Source organism: Chanos chanos, chromosome 11 (genome assembly GCF_902362185.1).
Source record: "Chanos chanos chromosome 11, fChaCha1.1, whole genome shotgun sequence".
In the NCBI taxonomy this organism is placed as follows: domain Eukaryota; kingdom Metazoa; phylum Chordata; class Actinopteri; order Gonorynchiformes; family Chanidae; genus Chanos; species Chanos chanos.
This window is the reverse complement of record NC_044505.1, coordinates 22,589,343-22,608,407: the sequence shown is the minus strand read 5'-3', so window position 1 is coordinate 22,608,407 and position 19,065 is coordinate 22,589,343. Positions and strand designations below refer to the sequence as shown.

Sequence of the window (19,065 nt, the reverse complement as noted above, 5' to 3'; positions counted from 1 at the left end):
GTTGTTCTGTTTAATTAGCTGAGCTTGTGTATTGGAGTAGGAAGGTTATTTTAATGGAATCGGAAGTTTTCTTATTAGCACGATCAAAGCAGTCCATGTCGAATGTAGCTTAATGCTGGTGAATGTCACACATTCCCTTTGTACATTTTTATTTTGGGTTTCATCGACTCCTCCCCAAAAAAACACCTGTCTTTATCGTAATTACTGAAAGAAAACTACTGAGGTTGTAGGCATTTTCTATTTTTGCGTATGTGTGTGTGTGTGTGTGTGTGTGTAGCGGACTCAAACACTAGGCCAACGGTTGTGTTGATGCCACATATTTAATGATTTAATAAATGTCTGAAAATACACACAGATATATTTTATAAACTTGGTGAATGGCTGCACAAGTGCTTAGCATAGAGCTAACACGGAGAATCTCATCATAGTAAAGAATTCGCTACTTCTGTTAACATTCAATACATGTTTTGTTTCTAATTAGCTTTAAACAGACACCATTCATCAAGCAAAATAACAGGTCTTTTGCACAGTTATTATCCAACAGGTGAAAGAAAAAGACACATATTCACTCACGTTCTCATTCACCACAATGAAATGTACACTCACACGAGCCATTTTCATTCATTTCACATTTGTACTAGCCGCCAGCCCGAGAATTACTGTACTAATCAATACGGTACCGTCTAGAAAACATTTAACGTTTAACACGGTAAACACAAACAAGGACTACCACACCATCACGGTAAATTAGTTCACTCAGACATCACCAGCTCACCTGAAAATACACACAGATATATTTTATAAACTTGGTGAATGGCTGCACAAGTGCTTAGCATAGAGCTAACACGGAGAATCTCAGCATAGTAATGAATTCGCTCGATACCCCGTGAGTAGCAACACGTGGAGCACTACCTAGTGCGACACTGCCACCTACTGGGCACCAATGAACTTGCTGGTAATAAACAACAAAGAATTGTACGGAATATTTATATGGGCTGTCGACTCCAAACTCGTCTGCTGAATTTAAAGAAAGAACGGATTACATAATGTCTCACTGTGCTACATGTGTTTTTAAAATGTTCGTGTGGAAGACGCTGTGATGGTGTGCGCGTGCATGTTTACCTGACAGCTTAAAAATGAAAGTGTTAAAGAAGTTGTTATGTATTTGTTATTAATGTGCAATGCAACTTGAATTTATGGAAGACTGGAGCCAAGCGATTAAAAAAGCAGGGAAATGAATTGATTTTGATAAAAAATCAATAAAGAAATCGTTCTTATTTGTTTGTTTATTCATCAAGTGGTTATTCTTCCGCTAAAAAACATACTAAAACTATATGGAATTAAAGGTGATTGTGACGTGACGTTAAGATTCTATTCTAGAGTTCGTAATAAAGCTGTAGGCGATGAAAAGTGCATAGCTTTCAAGATCGAAGCAAAACGTTTCATAGAAGCAGAGCGACTTCAATCGACGGACACGGTGCCATTCATTTACTGAGAAATAGGTAAGGTGTGTTTGACGGTTTTTACTCAACACGCTGTGAAATCTATCTATCTATCTATCTATCTATCTATCTATCTATCTATCTATCTATCTATCTATCTATCTATTTATATTGTCCTATCCTAGATGCCAAAATCGCAACTTATAATGAGCTCAGGAATTATTAGCGACGTTTCCCATGATGAGGACATGAAAAAAACACAGGTGAGGTCGACAGTTCTTGGTGACTTACAAAGCAGAATCAAAAGTATTTTAGACTTGCTAAGAATCAGTACAAAAGGCTGAAGTTTTCTATTGATCTCGCCAAGGTGCTAGCCTCCCCAGTGGCCGTTACTGCAGCCAGAATCAATTCAAAGGGGCTGAAAGACATGCGCACTTTCGCCGATCTTTTCAAACCAGCAGCAGACGGCCAGGGACCTGAAGTAAGTTATGACACCATGGAGATATGCAAACTCACTCACATGCACACACACACCCCAAACCAGGTTTAACATGTTTATATTCATATATAATCTGTTTGTTAACATTGCACAAGTAAATGTAGTCATTCTAATACAGTTGAATTGACCCAGCTTATCACAGTTTACTGCACAGCTGGACAAGAGCCTAAGTGTTCTTCTCTCCTCTCATTCTCTCAGTTCACCAACTTTGGCACACAGCAGGTGCCCACGGACGTTCCAAGTGAATGTGTGACTGAAAAAATGGAAGGGAAAAAGACAGTCCTGAAGGAATGTGTCACAGGCTATGGAGTGCACCAAAAAACACAGGTGAGGTCGCCCATGTGCAGTGACCAGCGGCAAACAACAGTGTGTAAGACTTGTAGCTGAGAAGATGAGGTTATAAGTTGAATTTTTTGGGACTTTGCAGAAGCTTCTCCATAAGGTGAACATTATCCTGGACAAAGTGACGGCCAGCAAATTTGAAGAGTTAATGGGTCGTCTGATGGCCCTTTCAGTGAACACTAAGGAGAAGCTGCAAATGCTGGTGGCTGTCATCCATGAGAAGGCCATGGAGGAGACAGCCATATGTAATGTATTTGCAAAAATGTGTCACTCCCTGGCTAAGGTATGTTTTGTAATAGGAGATAGACTGTAATGTGAACTTGCTCCAAGTCCTGCATGTATAAATATGTAGACACAATCACACAAACAGGCGTACTACAACCTCTATAGGAGTCTACAATTGCATATAACTGCTTTGTTTGAAAATTGGATACAAATATTGAATCATTCTGATTCATGTGACAAAACTGACTCAAAGTGACATAACCTTCTTCTGCCATTTGTTTTGAATGTGTATGAAGAGTTTCAGAGTTGAAAGTGTTTAGCAGTTTTGTGGTTACGTATGGGTTCAGGAGTGTACATGTATGTGTAATTGATGTGTTTTTCCTAAGCATTCACCTCTCTGTGTATCTCTGTGTTCAGCATAACTGGCTGTCGCCCAGGTGGGACCATGAACCCAACGGCATTCAGGCCGAGTCGTTCAGATCTGTGCCTTCGCCAGCACGTCTGGAACAAGACTCTCTGAAGCAAAAAGCAAACATATTTGTCTCCACCATACACTTGTTCTCCGTCCTGCATATTCCTGTCTCTCATTCTGTCTTTGTATTGCAGCTTGAAGTACCTGTGGCCTACCAGCCCGGGAGGTCGGTGACTTTCCACGGACTCCTCCTGAGACGATGCAAGGCGGAGTTCGAAAGGGACGAGGTCCACGACCCGGTCGTGATGAAGAAGAAGAGGCAACTGGACTTGGCAACAACGGTACCCGTCCTTAAGAACGCTAAGACGTAGAGCTCAGTCCTTGTTAAAAGTCCAAGACTTAATGGGGGACTTCAGTGATATGACTTTTTGACACTTTGTGGATGGTGTTGAGCCATTTGGAATGATGGTAAGTGTTTGTGACACCCTGCTCCTCTTTCTCTCCCTCATCCTGACTCAGGCGCACGAGCAGGAGCAGCTTGAGAAGGACCTCGCGAAAGCTAAAGAGAGAGCTCTCTGCCGCTCCACCGGAAACATCAGGTTCATCAGCGAACTGTTTAAGATGAACATGATTTCTGAGAGCGTGGTGCTTGGATGCGTGGTGAAGCTGCTGCGGAGCCTTAGTAAAGAGAGTGCAGTGTGTCTCTCCACTTTGTTAACGGCTGTTGGCAAAGACCTGGACACCCCAAAAATGAAGGTAAGTGACCTTTGAGTTATGACTAGTACAGAGGCGTGAGGGGGATGGTAAATATTAGGTATTTGGCATCTCTCTTCGTTCATTATCCAGAAAAGATGGTGCAGAAGTTGTGGTAAGCACCTTTAAGAATTTTTCCTTTGAGTTCTTTTCTGACACATTATCTGTCCTAAATCTCTTAAAGTCAAAGTCATTCTAACCATAAGATGTAAATCGCTTGGTGTAATGTGCTGATTGCAGAAACATTATTCCTTATGGTATCTTTGTCTAAACGGATTTGGTAATAGTGGCATTGCCTGGTTAAGTCATTTTTAATATATGAGATGATATGAAAATGGAGAACCAACCATGACCTTGTGTGACCTCTGTTGAACCTCAATGGACAGCCCCAGATGGACTACTGTTTCCACGTCATTTCAAAAATTCCGAATGACGTGAAGGTGCCATTGGAGACACGCATCATGCTACGTCACGTGATGGAACTCAGACTGGTGAGTGCATGTATGGGGGTGTTAGTTGCAATTGTAGCATGTGTTCTACAGTTTGTATAGAAAGTGTATTTGTTCTGGATTTAGGAGTACATTTAGGTTTAAGATTATAGATTGAGATGCTTATGTCAGCTGCCTTAACTTGTGCTTGAATCCCTCTGTTTTTGTGTGTCCAGCATAATTGGATTTTGCCCAGAGAGGAGGACACCCACTGCTCTGTTCAGGCCCTGGAACCTGAACCCGCTCCAACTGCTGTGGAAACCACTTCTCCCAGCAAGAAAAACTGTGCCCCACCAGCTCTATCTGCTAAACTCCTACAGACTGCAGCCAGTGACTCTTCTGAGTTGAATGAGGCTTCAGAAAAGTTGCTGAGTGGTGCAGGGGACTCCGAGGTCAAATCCAAGGGACCTGAGGAGAGTCACAACTTGGCTGAGCTACCTAAGGAGAAATTAGGGAGACAGTTAGCTGAGGTGAGATATAAAACTTCAGAAATGGACAAAAAGACAGACCTGCTCTCTTTGTCTTTGCCTGTCACACAGGCGCATATTGCTAATAAATGCCAAAGTGTAAGTAGACCCTGTACATCTTGTAACAACTTTATATTTAGACAAGGATATTTTATTGTTGTAGAGCAGTTGATAGCATTAGTTCAGCTTGTTGTAGTCTGGTAACTTTTTAAGATAATGAGATCAGTGCCAGCCCAGGCCTTTCCACCACCTGTTGACTTGGTCGTTGTGATTGGACAGCAGCTTGAGTGTCATGTTTTTCTCCTCTCTCGCTCTCTCAGTCTAGCGAATTTACTCTGCAGTACAAACAACCGCTCAGTATCATTGCCGAGAAATCTTCGGGTGAAAAGATACAGCTGAAAGAGGCAGAGAATGCCTGGAAGCCTGCCAGGAAGAGGCAGCCTGGCAATATGGATCCAGAGATCCAGGAGACACAGGTGAGGTCGCTAACACGCAGTGACCAGTGACTAACAGCTGTAAGAGTGTGTCAGACTTACAGCTGAACAGGCAAAGTTCCAATCTGAATTTTGTTTGTTTCTTTATGGCCGTTCAGGAAGTCCTCCGCAAGGTCCGCGGCATCCTAAACAAAGTGATGCCGGAGAAATTGGACAAGCTGGTGGAGCAAATGGCCCACCTCCCCATCAACAGCGAGGAGAGGCTCCAGAGTGTGGTGGACATGGTCTTCAGCAGGGCTGTGGAAGAACCTGGGTTCACTGCGCTCTATGCCAGCATGTGCCGCTGCTTGGCTAAAGTAAAGTGTTCTTGTATAAGAAGTACATTTGTAGTTTTTACTAAATTGGGGCTTAAATCCGTCTCCTTGCCCCATTGACATTTTTGAGTTATAGCAGTGCTCCATTTTGTCTTTTTGGCGTTGTTCCTTATGATTTGTAGAGAGGAAACATTCCTGTAGACTGTGCTTGGACTCTGTCCTGCATATTCCCCATCTCATTTTTTTGTCTTTTTCGTACTGCAGATGGAAGTGCCCATGTCAGATAGGCCCTACAGCACTGTGACCTTCCGTAGACTCCTGCTACGGCGCTGTAAGGCAGAGTTTGAGAAGGTTGAGATGCACACCTTCTTATCTGATAAGGTACACAAGCAGTTAGAGTCATCAGCATTGGTAGCCATCACACACAGTGAGAAAACATACACCTTAGTCCTCATTAAAAATGCCTAGCGGTGTCAGGAAACGTCCCATCAGCACTGAATTCCATGTCTTTTTGCTCGATCACCTATTCTGCATGCTGTACTTGCAGGCTGAGGTATTTGAACTTTTGGAATATTTTGTGAAGCTTTCTGACATATTGCTCTTCTCTCTCTCTCTCTCTCTCTCTCTCTCTCTCTCATGCAGGCTACAGGGGAGCAGACAAAACAGGGGCTGGCAGAAGCTAAAGAGAAAGCTTGTCGCAGCTCCATTGGGAATGTGAGATTCCTTGGTGAGCTCTTCAAAGTGAAGATGGTTGCCAAGCTGACTATTTTGGAATGTGTGGAGAGGCTTGTGGAGAGGTTCAGTGAACTGAGCCTGCAGTGCCTCTCCACGCTCCTGACCACGGTCGGCCAGGAGCCTAACGATGGCAAAATGCGGGTAAATCACTTTTAGGTTATCGCTGTGACTGATGCGTGAGAGACTCAAATTAGGTATATTTGACATCTCATTCAGTTCAGTGTAAATCAACACTGACCAGTTTCTCTCTCTCTCTCTCTCTCTCTCTCTGATATCTGTCTTCTGTCCACAAATAGCCTCAGATGGACTTATATGTAATGTCCATTGAAAAAGCTGTAGAAGAAGGCATGCCATCGTCACATGTACTCTACCTGCTGGAGGATATGATGGAGCTCAGAGAGGTGGGTATGTGTGTTAAGTCACAGAAGAAGAACTAAAGTCTATTTTAATACATTTTAATGTTTCCCTTCACGACTAAAAATAACAAAGTAAAAAAAAAGTGTAAGTTCCTGTCATTATATTCTATCAATATTAAGAGTCATTTCAAATGCAGGCAAACAGGTTGATGTTTGACTTCCAGTGACATGAATCCCTTTCTTTGTGTTTGTGTTCAGTGAAACAGGGTGTCACACAGGCCAGTTCTGGGTTCAAAGACCATCAAAGTCCATGAGGGGGCACAGTGGCAGCAGTAGGATCAGTCAGGGATGGCTCATCAGAAAGGAGTCTTTTTCTCACTTTTGTTTTTTTCTTTTTTGTCAGTAAGCAAGCCAACAAGACCTGACAATAAAATACCATATTAAAAAAAAAGTTTTACAAGGATTTAATTAAGGAAGAAATAAATTAACTGTGCAACAGGTCACCTCACATGCGGTATACTCTCTCCCTCACTCGCTCATTATCTAAGCAGCTTATCCTCAGTGGGGTGTGCTGGAGTCTTTCCCAGCACTCATAGGGCAAAAGGCAGGAAAACACCCTGGACAGGTCGGCAGTCCATCACAGGGCAGACACACACACACGCTCACGCTCACACACACATTCATACCTAGGGGCAATTTAGTGTCTCCAATTCGCCTAACTTGCATGTCTTTGGACCGTGGGAAGAAACTGGAGCTCCCGGAGGAAACCCACACAGACATGGGGAGAACATGCAAACTCCATGCAATATACTTTTACAGTAAATTCATAGAACACATATACAGGTGTCATGGAATTGAAAAGAATGGAGGCCTGATCAGCTGTAGCACTGTGATTTTTGGACCATCACTATGGTACGGGCAGCATTATTAGGGGAATAAAGAATGTCAACAGTCACTCCTCTGACAACATGACAGTTGACAAATTGACTCTGTATAACAAGTGACCAGCTGAATTTAGAGCCCCTGAATGTCGAATCTTTGGTTTTTTAGATGACAAGGACAATATCTCCAAGCCTATCTAAAATGACTTTGACTCTGAGTAAAACGAAGTCTTCATCCTGACAATTCGCTAACTTAGCTCACTCGCCGTCTCTGAGAATGCATCCGCCATTGTTACCTCTATTAGGCTTTCGGGCACTGTCGCGGTCACGTGTCTTCCACTATTAAGGTCCGTGTCTTCGGTAACGCCCATTTCTCCTTAACATATATTAAGTAAGCAAGTGTGCTCATAAATGAATTTATACACGATGTTGTACATGTGTTGTAAGTTCTGAGCCAGTTCCTGTGAACCAGGGAGTGAAAACTTTCCAGACTAACTGGACTGATGGTGAACTGGACCTGTCTGACTGAAGAGTTACAGAGTCACCCAGCAGAAGGCAATGCAATATTCTTCTCTTTGTCATTCATGTTCTGTTTTATACAGTGATATAAATTAATCATACAAATCAAGAGGGTTCATTTGAAATTTCAGTACACACTGCTGTTTATGACTGAATGTGACTATATGTTTGGTCTCTATACACACTCCTGTATATGACTGAATGTGATTGTGTGTGACTATTATTGACTCTTTGTGTGTGTGTGTGTGTGTGTGTGTGGTGTGAGGTCAGCAGGTGAGTAGTCACTGGCTGTTCTTCATCATGATTCTTGATGATGATTTTTTGACAGAATTTTACTACCAGTGCAGTTTATACTGACTGATGACAAGCAAAAAGCACAAAGCCCAAAGTAAATCATAAATACTAAGCCTTTGGAATGGGGAGGACATTTTGATCATGGGTCAAACTACTGACCTGAAAGCTGAAGGTGCTGAAGTTTGGGGGTGGAATTAATTAATGACCCAGCAATAGTCCAAAGGGGCATTAGATAGAGGTGAAGGTTGATGGTGCTGAGAGAAATAACAGATGTTAAGCAAACGACTCACTAGAGGGGTAAAGAGAGGACCAGGGTGTGACACTGATGTAGTTCCATGACTCTACTAATCCTCTTAAATTAGTGAAGCAGACAGCTGAAGAGGATGACAGTAATGTAATTAATAAGTGAATAGTGACTTCCATACAATTCCAACATACTTATACACATAAACTGCCTCACAGAGTTAACACTTTAGACTGGCATAATCACTCACTCACTCATTATCCAAGCCAGGGGGTGCTGGAGCCTATCGCAGCGCTCATAGGTTGAAAGGTGGGGAGAACATGCAAACTCCACACAGAAAGGACCCTGGCCGCCCAGCCAGGAATCAAACCCAAGACCCTCTCGCTGTGAGGCGACAGCGCTACCCACTGTGCAGTCGTGCTGCCCACTGGCATAATCCAAAAAAGAAAAATATTAACAATAAATTGACAAAAAAATTCAGGAGCCAGTAGCAGGCAGTGTGTATGACTGGGTCCTGGAACATCAGCTCAGACTCCGTGTGACCTTTAAGGGAGCGAGGGAGTGTAAGGAGTGACATGACTGTGTCATTAGAGACACACCACTGACAGAGGATCAGTTAGTTTATCTTCATTAGAGACACACCACTGACAGAGGATCAGTTAGTTTATCTTCATTAGAGTCACACCACTGACAGAGGATCAGTTAGTTTTTCCTGATTAGAGACACACCACTGACAGAGGATCAGTTAGTTTATCTTCATTAGAGACACACCACTGACAGAGGTTCACAAGGCTCCTATGGAGGGAGGAGCCATTTGCACCACAGCACCTGTGGACGATCCATATTAACAATATTAATATGAATCTCAAACTCAGATTAGGATTAAGTTTACAAGAACAGACTGAAACATTATTTCCCTCACGTCTCTTAAAATGAATGACTGGTCTGTTGGTTTGTGTCTCTTTCTGTCATGTGCCCACTAGCAGAAATGTCCTCATTGAGCAAAAGTCAGACAATAAACTGCTCTGAAGGTGCCTGGCATGAGACAGTCTTCTTACCACCCCCCCCCCCCCCCCCCCCCCCCGCTCATGTTTTTGGCTCCATTACAAAATTAATCTATTGGTTCAAATTTTTTAAAGAAAAAATAGGATGAAATAGCATCACCTTACGTTCCAGGCTGTGTAGCCCACATCCTGTTTAGTTCAAATAAAAAGCCCAAATCATTCTAAACAGCTTTGTTTCTGCATTTGTGTCGGAGTTGTTCCCATCAGTCTGCAGTTTTATGACCGCAGCTGTATATAACCTCATCTGGTCTAGCTGTATGGCTGATTCTCCTCCATGCTTATAAACACAGTAGCAACTTTAGTAACGTTAAGAGCTGGGAGATGTCCAGGGTCCCACCTCCTGACAGTTAGCCACTGTCCATGGTGCTAACACTCCTCCTCAACAGGCCTCTGTTGGAATTTTGGAATGTTGATACATTCCGCAAAGTCTGTGGTTCCACCAAGACTGTTGCAGGTCACAAATCAAAGTTATAAATCCTCAAAAAGAGATGAAAACACAGGGCAAATGAATAGAGTGGTTCTCCTGACATCTGGACTAATCGAACCAAAGTTACATTATTCAGAATCCTGCCATTCAAGCACCTCACACTGTAAGTCCTCCCAAACCTGCCATTCAACCACATCACACTGTAAGTCCTCCCAAACCTGCCATTCAACCACCTCACACTGTAAGTCCTCCCAAACCTGCCATTCAAGCACATCACACTGTAAGTCCTCACAAACCTGAAATTCAACCACATCACACTGTTGGTCTCCGGAGCTTGGTACAGTCTCTAGGAGGCTGGAAATAGCTCTGTGGATGAAAACTGAACAGTTCATGTTTGTGTGGAAAATGGAAAAAAATTAACACGTGCCATACTGGCTTTTCCCGGGCTGATTCTCTATTAAACCCTGTTAGTTTTTGAAACACAGTAGCCGTCCTGTTCTCCTTTAAGCTTTGCATTTCTGTTGCGGCTGTTCTGAGCTGGATCATTCGTTTAGGCACCGAGACAGTTTATGACAGATACTTTTGTCTCATGGACTTGTTTTTTTGCTCATTAGTTCATATATGTGTGTTCGCATGCCTATGTATATGCATGTGTGTGTATGTACATACATATATGATGCAGAGTCACTGCAGAGTCTGTGTGGGTTAGCGATTACAAAGTGAGGACGCAGACAAACCTAGAAGAAATGTAAATGAAGTCTGTGAAGAATGAGAGAAATCTTCCCCCTCTGTGGAGTTGGTGGAGGTTTGTGTTTATTAGGTGGATATCCACAGGGGTCCTGTTAAGTTATAGTTGGGAGAGGAGGGACAAAGAGGGGACTGGGCTGGTAAACGGACAGGCACACAGGGCCAGAGAGCTTAGTCCACGGCCAAAGCCAAAGATCCTATTGGTAGACGGCTCATCCTGGGAGTGTGAGCCTTCAGTGCTGAACGCGTGAACAGAAGAGGGCCGTCAGTTCTTCACTCAAACGGTACAAGAGGAAGCACAGTACAGAGAAAGAAAGAATGGAATCCCAATCCCAGATGAGCAGAATGAACAGTGGTCAGAACCTAAGATTTAATACTGAAATTTGGTCATAAAAACAAGAGCTGACACTTATTCACATTCGCTCACTTGCTTCAAATCTACATTTATTATCAGCAGACATAAATGCATCATGGAAAATAGTTCTACTTTTTGCTTTTGTGCTCAACTGATTTCTAGGTACTATTTTTTTAACTGTCCTAAGTCTATCACTTACGGTTTAATCAAAGCACTATTATTAACTCATGAACTATAAACTTGGTATTTAGTAGTAACAGTGACAAAATGAATCCTCTGTCATTCTAATGTAACCTGAGGAACAATGACATGACATGCGTACGTATCTCTTCACACTGAACAGGTAACACACTGGTCCAAAATGCCACTGAAGAGGTAACACACTGGTCCAAAATCACACTGAACAGGTAACAGACTGGTAACACGCTGTGTGACTGCACTTGTGTTTTTTAAGCTTCAATGCATAACTGAAGCTCTTCCCACACTGGGAGCAGTGGTATGGCTTTTCCCCTGTGTGAATGCGCTGGTGTGATTGAAGAATTGATGACCGACTGAAGCTCTTCCCACACTGGGAGCAGTGGTATGGCTTTTCCCCTGTGTGAATGCGCTGGTGTCTTCTAAGAGCTGATGAATCACTGAAGCTCTTCCCACACTGGGAGCAGTGGTATGGCCTCTCCCCTGTGTGAATGCGCTGGTGTGATTGAAGAAATGATGACCGACTGAAGCTCTTCCCACACTGGGAGCAGTGGTATGGCTTTTCCCCTGTGTGACTGCGCTGGTGTCTTACAAGACCTGATGAATCACTGAAGCTCTTCCCACACTGGGAGCAGTGGTATGGCTTTTCCCCTGTGTGACTGCGCTGGTGTCTTACAAGACCTGATGAATCACTGAAGCTCTTCCCACACTGGGAGCAGTGGTATGGCCTCTCACCTGTGTGAATGCGCTGGTGTGATTGAAGAACTGACAACTGTTTGAAGCTCTTCCCACACTGGGAGCAGTGGTATGGCCTCTCCCCCGTGTGAATGCGCTGGTGGGATTGGAGATTTGATGAATTCCTGAAGCTCTTCCCACACTGGGAGCAGTGGTATGGCTTCTCCCCCGTGTGAATGCGATGGTGTCTTTGAAGAACTGACAACTGTTTGAAGCTCTTCCCACACTGGGAGCAGTGGTATGGCCTCTTCCCCGTGTGAATGCGCTGGTGTCTTCTAAGACCTGATGACTGACTGAAGCTCTTCCCACACTGGGAGCAGTGGTATGGCCTCTCCCCTGTGTGAATGCGCTGGTGTATTCTAAGATCTGATGACCGACTGAAATTCTTCCCGCACTGGGAGCAGTGGTATGGCCTCTCTCCTGCGTGAATGCGCTTGTGTCTTTTAAGAAACGAGAACTGGTTGAAGCTCTTCCCACACTGGGAGCAGTGGTATGGCTTTTCCCCTGTGTGAATGCGCTGGTGTGTTCTAAGACCTGATGACCGACTGAAGCTCTTCCCACACTGGGAGCAGTGGTATGGCTTCTCCCCCGTGTGAATGCGATGGTGTCTTTGAAGAACTGACAACTGTTTGAAGCTCTTCCCACACTGGGAGCAGTGGTATGGCCTCTTCCCCGTGTGAATGCGCTGGTGTATTCTAAGACCTGATGACTGACTGAAGCTCTTCCCACACTGGGAGCAGTGGTATGGCCTCTCCCCCGTGTGAATGCGCTGGTGTATTCTAAGATCTGGTGACCGATTGAAACTCTTCCCACACTGGGAGCAGTGGTATGGCTTTTCCCCTGTGTGAAAGTGTTGGTGTGTTCTAAGACCTGATGAATTACTGAAGCTCTTCCCACACTGGGAGCAGTGGTATGGCCTCTCCCCTGTGTGAATGCGCTGGTGTGTTCTAAGACCTGATGACCGACTGAAGCTCTTCCCACACTGGGAGCAGTGGTATGGCCTCTCCCCCGTGTGAATGCGCTGGTGTGTTCTAAGACCTGATGACCGACTGAAGCTCTTCCCACACTGGGAGCAGTGGTATGGCTTTTCCCCTGTGTGAATGCGCTGGTGTGTTCTAAGATTTGATGACTGATTGAAGCTCTTCCCACACTGGGAGCAGTGGTATGACTTCTCCCCCGTGTGAATGCGCTGGTGTCTTCTGATACACAGCTGGCTTCTGAGGCTCTTCCTGCGTGAAGAGTGTGTTGTGTTCTTCCCTGTCACTCTTTGTTTAGGTGTTAGGGCTCTTCTGACAGGGGAGCTCTTCCCGAACGAAGAGCGCATTCTTTTCGTGTTGACAGCGGATTGTGCTGAAATGAATGTAATATCAGAGGATAACTGTTCTGGGCTCAGTGGAACTTCTGATTTAATCTCTCTGGTCTTTAGTAAACTCAGGGACTCTTCAGGATGCCATGTCTTAATGAGGTTTTGCGAGGAAATGTGGCCTAAACAAAGAGAGGGACATGTCCACAACAGGACCAGAAAACCACATCACAGCCTGGACAAAAATCTATAAACAACATTAAAAAACCAAACTGACATTAACCTCAGCATCAATTTAAAGTACAACTAAACCATTCTCTTAAAAAAAATAAAATAAACAAACAAACAAAAAACAAATGCAGGGAATTGAATGGGAAAACAGGGAAAAAAAATCATCTGTTACCTTTCTCAGGGGAAAATGTCTTGTCCCAGTGGCAGTCCGCTGGGTCGTCCTGGTCCTTGGTATATTCTTCTCCACACCAGACCAGCAGCTCCTCTCCAGCAGCGATGGGTCTACAGCTGCGGAACAGAACCCCCCCTTTGTACTGAAGAGCCACCAGATTCTGCTCTTCATCATTACGGGCACAGTTCACATACCTTAGAGAGAAAGAGAGAGTGTGATGAGGTAAAAGGTCAAGATTGAGACATGAGGCAGATAAAGAGGTTTGAATTGCACAAGAGAATACTAAGTTAAGGCAGAAAATGAGAAGAAGAATGTATGGATAAGTGAAGTCATGGATAAGTTAAAGATTAAATTTAAAATCACGTCTCTAAATGGAGTTTTCGTGTTTTTGTGACTCTGATTTAAGGGGACGCTCACTGCCTCTTATTAAACAAAACTCTTTTAACACTCATTAGACACATATATGTAAATAACACATGACTGAACCAAATTTTACAATGAACAAGTGCCAGGAAAGATGAACAGATTTGGAACAGACTAACACAGTTGGAATGTTCTAATAGAGGAGGAATCCCAGCAGTAACACTAGCTGGTTGGGGTGTTGTCATGAGATCGGGTGGGTTTGTGTCCTGTGAGGGTCAAACAGACGAGTGTACACTCCCCACCATCTCACTCAGCGCTCTGTTCAGCGTTGATGAGTGAATCCAGGAAACAGCACAGGTCTCCACCCCTGTTACGTTCCCATGGAGACGCCTGGGAGCTGGCAGGTGCTGTAAAGTGGTAGTGGATGTGACATGTATCTGAGGATACAGGCAGTATTCCTCACCCTGCGGCACCGGAAGGGAAATACAGGAGTACGGGAACCAGATTTCTCCCAGAAAATGGGGCAAAAAGGGAAAAGGGAAAAACGCTAAAGTGACCACGCCCACATATGAAGGCCCTGGTTTTGTATTTTAAAATGTCACATTCCACGTAACACCAACATTCTCGTCCTCCGATCGTTTCCTGAAATATCCGAGTTTCGCGTGACTAACCAGTTTACCGGCCGAGAAAGAGACAAGAGCGCGCTCCTCACACCAAACACTCCTCATCATTGGCCTCTGGCACCAAAGGATAAACTGTCTTCCTTGGACCAATCAGAGCTTGGTGTTTATGCCCAAAATGCCCACGTCCATATGTTGTCCTTACTCCCAGCTTTTCTGAACTGAATCAGTATCCTCATTAGCAACACTGAAGAATTGTGGACAGCTGAAACATTTCATTTTGTGATGAAGGTTTGGTTATGCAGCCTGCTTAATGGAGGACATGGTTCAGGATCCTTCAGTGTCATGCTGATGATGGCACATAAGATGCACCAGGTGTATCAGTGGGCAAGAAAACATGTGAGATTATGCAACATTTCAGCGAAATGGAGACCGATTTAATGAGATGATCTCAATGTGTCTCATCTCTTTATTATTACTCACTATTATTTATTAGTCATTAGCACAGTTTGTTAAGATCTGCCCTTCTTCAGTCATGGATATATAGTTACTCATTTGTGCTGTAGACCTTTTAGCACCTGTTACCACCCGTAACATTAGACATGTTTTACTGTTAGTCTGCAAATAAAATCCATGAATGTATTTAGTTACAGCGATTACTGTACAGGACAAACAGAAAAGTCTTACAGTTTGGGCAGTAACACACAGCATACTCAAAAGCACCATGTGAAGCTGTGTAAAGCTTAGCAGATATGTGGACTGGTCAGAATGTCATTGGGTGGGACATGCCATTTAGGGGTATGGAGATCTTCGCCATTCTACTATTTTTCTCTCTCTTTTAGACATCTTATTTTTGTTTTACACTGTGTGGATTTAATGAAGAAGTTTCACACCCCCTGTACTAAGAGCTGATTAATGTGTTATACAGAGAATGTGAAAGCTCCAATCCTGAGGTCTGAGGGTCTGACTCAGCCTTACTCAGGATAATTCCCTTTTCACTGACACACTGATGATATGGGAAACTTTGGGACTGGGACAAATAATTGGGAAATTAATCAATGACTGAGTATGTTACTGAATAAACTCAAAATAAACCACGTAAAATGGAACAATAATTAACTAAACATTACGCCTGACTATTTTTGTCTTTCAGTTTTAGATGCATTTATTTATGTTCACATTTAATGTATTAAATATCACTCTTTCATTCATTAGTGCACCCAGTTTCATGCATGAGGAAATAACAAGAATTGTCTTATATGTCATCTCATTTGATGCTACATATTTGAATCCCAAAGCCGTTGGCTCTTTGACACTGAGTTTTCCTGATCTTTTTGGACAACTTGGAGAAAAAAAATCTACAAAACATTCTATGAGTGTGTGTGTGTGTGCGCGTTTGTTTGTGTATCTGTGCGTGTGTTTTGTCATATGAAACCTCGTTGAAAAGAAAATAAGTAGTGATTCATGTATGGGTGCACAGCGCGCTCCTAAAATACATGCATCAAATATGAAAACTCATGTGATCAGAGGTTCTCCATGCTGATTGGTGTTTGTATACATTCTGGTCTCATCTGGTCTATGAGAACAGTGAATGTGAGGGGGTGTCACGCAGTCAGGGGTAAAGAGAAAACAGACCAGTATCTGGAAGGTTGTAAGTTTGATTCCTGAGAATGTCTGAACACCAAAATACTGGACAGCAAGGTTTCCTCAGAAATATAGTTACCTCTGATACAAAACACAGTTAAGTTTTACCACTGAACGTATGAATGTACACTGTCTGTACATTTAACATATGTGAAATATGTGAAAAATAAGGAACAGGAGTGATCTCTGTGCTCAGTATCTCACCTCATCCAGTTGGAAAAATTCTCTCTCTTCTCATCAACATGATCTTCACACTGCTGACGTTTGAAGAGCTAAGGAAAAGAGGTTTTTCCTTCATAAATGTTGATTTGTTATGCATACAGTCTTTCACTGCACATTTTATGACCAATTCCAGGTTTATGTCAGAGGTCTGATAGAGCGTGAGGTTCTCTGAATTGAAATGAGTGTAAAATAATTTGTTGAAGCTCCTACCAGCAGCTGATGACACAGAACATCGGTAAATGCAATGAAATAGGAATTTGGCTTCACTGCTCAGAGCCCCAGTAAATGGCAACTGAAAACCTTCTTATATCATTCATTAACAGGTTCACTCACCACCCAGGAGTATCCACTGTCCTTGGTGTCTTCTCTGTCAGACATCTGGTCTTCATAGGGGCCAAAGTGTGTCCCTCTGGGTATAGTGTCACCCTGGTTAAACACGCCCAGCTCTGCGTTTGGGATGCTTGACCTCCTGACCTCTAGTCCTGAGGGAAGGGTGCGTCTGGCTCTTTCCGTGACCCCTATGGGCACGGGGGTGTCGGGGATGAACGTGGGGGGGCCATGCACCTCACATTTACCAATGAAGAAAGACCGGCAATCCTCACAGTCTGGGGAAATAAGGAGAAAAATATAAATAACAACAATAGACTTCAGTCAGACTAAAATACACTCTACATATCAACAATAGACTTCAGTCAGACTAAAAGACACTCTACATAACAACAATAGACTTCAGTCAGACTAAAATACACTCTAAATAACACTAACCCTACTAACCCTAACCCTAAAAGGGCAGCCCTTACAGTCTGATAAGACCCAATACTATCTGGGTATGGGACCATCAGTATAGGGACACAGTTCAGCATTCACACTGACATTTAACTCTATCGTGCCCGTTTTTACTTTTCATTTTCAGCAGCTAACGATGAAAAACATTTTGAATTTTCCTGAGAGTGCTTAAAAACCAAATATCTGCCAAACATACATCAGTCAAAAACATTATGATGTTGTAGAAACTGGGGAGCGTTTGAATTTTGCTTTTAACCACTGCACCCTTTACATGCAGAAAGACAAAGAGAGAGAGTCTACAGGATCAGTCCCAGAGATCTTGCCCTACACAGACAGTCTTTGTCTATGGGTTTCTCCTCCTCAGTGTATTTGATGCTAGGTCTGTTGGACGAGTCTCTTCCTCGGGTGTAACCGTTTGACTGTGAGATCTCCTCTTTCATCACGCCTGTCTTCAGCAGCTCTACAACACAAACACACAAACTGTACACACACACGCCAACCTACCAACCTACACAAGCACAGAGAGGACCAGAATACAGAAGGAGGACACTCAGTGAAACAGGTGAGTGTTTCCTACCTGTGTCATGTGATTCAGGAAGAACTCCACACGACTGCCCCACAGACGTGGACGACATCTCTGTTTCATCAGTGGCCATCTTGTCACTTGTCTCCTGACTAATTACACGCATCCCGATTATTATAATTATTAGAATCGCAAAGAACCGTGTAAGTAAATGCATACACCCTCATTAAGATAATCATCAAATTAATCAAGAGTATACACACTCTCATGCAAAACTGCTCTTTATTTACACACATTTCCTATCAGAATAAGGCAGATACATGATACAACAGAACAGAGGTAGAGGAAAATGAGGTTAAGACAATGCACTCATCTAAGATAAGATTAGTTTGAACCAAGACATTAAATGTCAGGCTAAATGTTACATCATGTATAAATTAATTTATCAGCACACTTGCTAACTTGTGGGAGGTCATCCATGCCAAAATGAAAATGAAACTGAAAACGGTTTGACATTTCTATTTCAAAACCTGTGCGCACATATCCTGCCAAAATGAAAAATGAAATTAGATAACTCGATTTTCATTTTCATTTTCAAGACAAACACGAGTCTTTTCTGACGAAAATAAAAATAAAATTAAAATATCTTTTTGTCATTTCATTTCATTTGTTAGTCTTTTCCTTTGAACAGATTTTGCGGTACAAATCAGACAAAATGGAAACGAAAAGACAAAGTTGATAATCCTATGGCAAAATCCCAGTTTGCGATTTAATTTTTGACATGAACGCGCTGTATCTGCCAAAATGAAAATGCAAAGGCAAAGCAGCATTGCGTTTTCGTTTCCCACTTTGCCTTTTCATTTTCGAGTTCGCCTACATGCAAATATATGTTAAGGAGAAATGGGCATTACTGAAGACACGGACCTTAATAGTGGAAGACATGTGACCGCGAAAGTGCCCGAAAGCCTAATAGAGGTAACAATAGGCGCTTTCGCACCGGAGGAACTTTTCCATAGTTCTTAGAACTGTTGGAGAAAGTACCCCATTTTTCGCGTGTTCGCACCGCAGGAATGATCATAGTTCTTATAACGCCGTTTTGAGGGGCTTTTTTAGCTCCTACTTCAGGGTAGGTACTTCCGCAGCGCAATAGGAACCTTAGGGGCTTTCGGACCGAACAGTTCTAGGGTCTCATTTGATAGGAACTACCCCCTGGGGAGCTTCCCCTAGAACTACATACGTTCTAGGGCCTTTTTTCTGTTTGCATTCGCACCGC

The 19,065-nt window shown here is 43.2% G+C and overlaps 1 protein-coding gene across 1 annotated transcript in view; it reads right to left on the bottom strand.

The window, feature by feature from the left end:
* Positions 1-19,065, bottom strand: part of LOC115823849 (uncharacterized) — a 664,236-nt gene that overhangs the window by 549,566 nt on the left and 95,605 nt on the right. Inside the window, 1 exon segment of the mRNA XM_030787872.1 lies at positions 11,467-13,124. Coding sequence (XP_030643732.1) covers positions 11,467-13,124 — 1,658 coding nt within the window.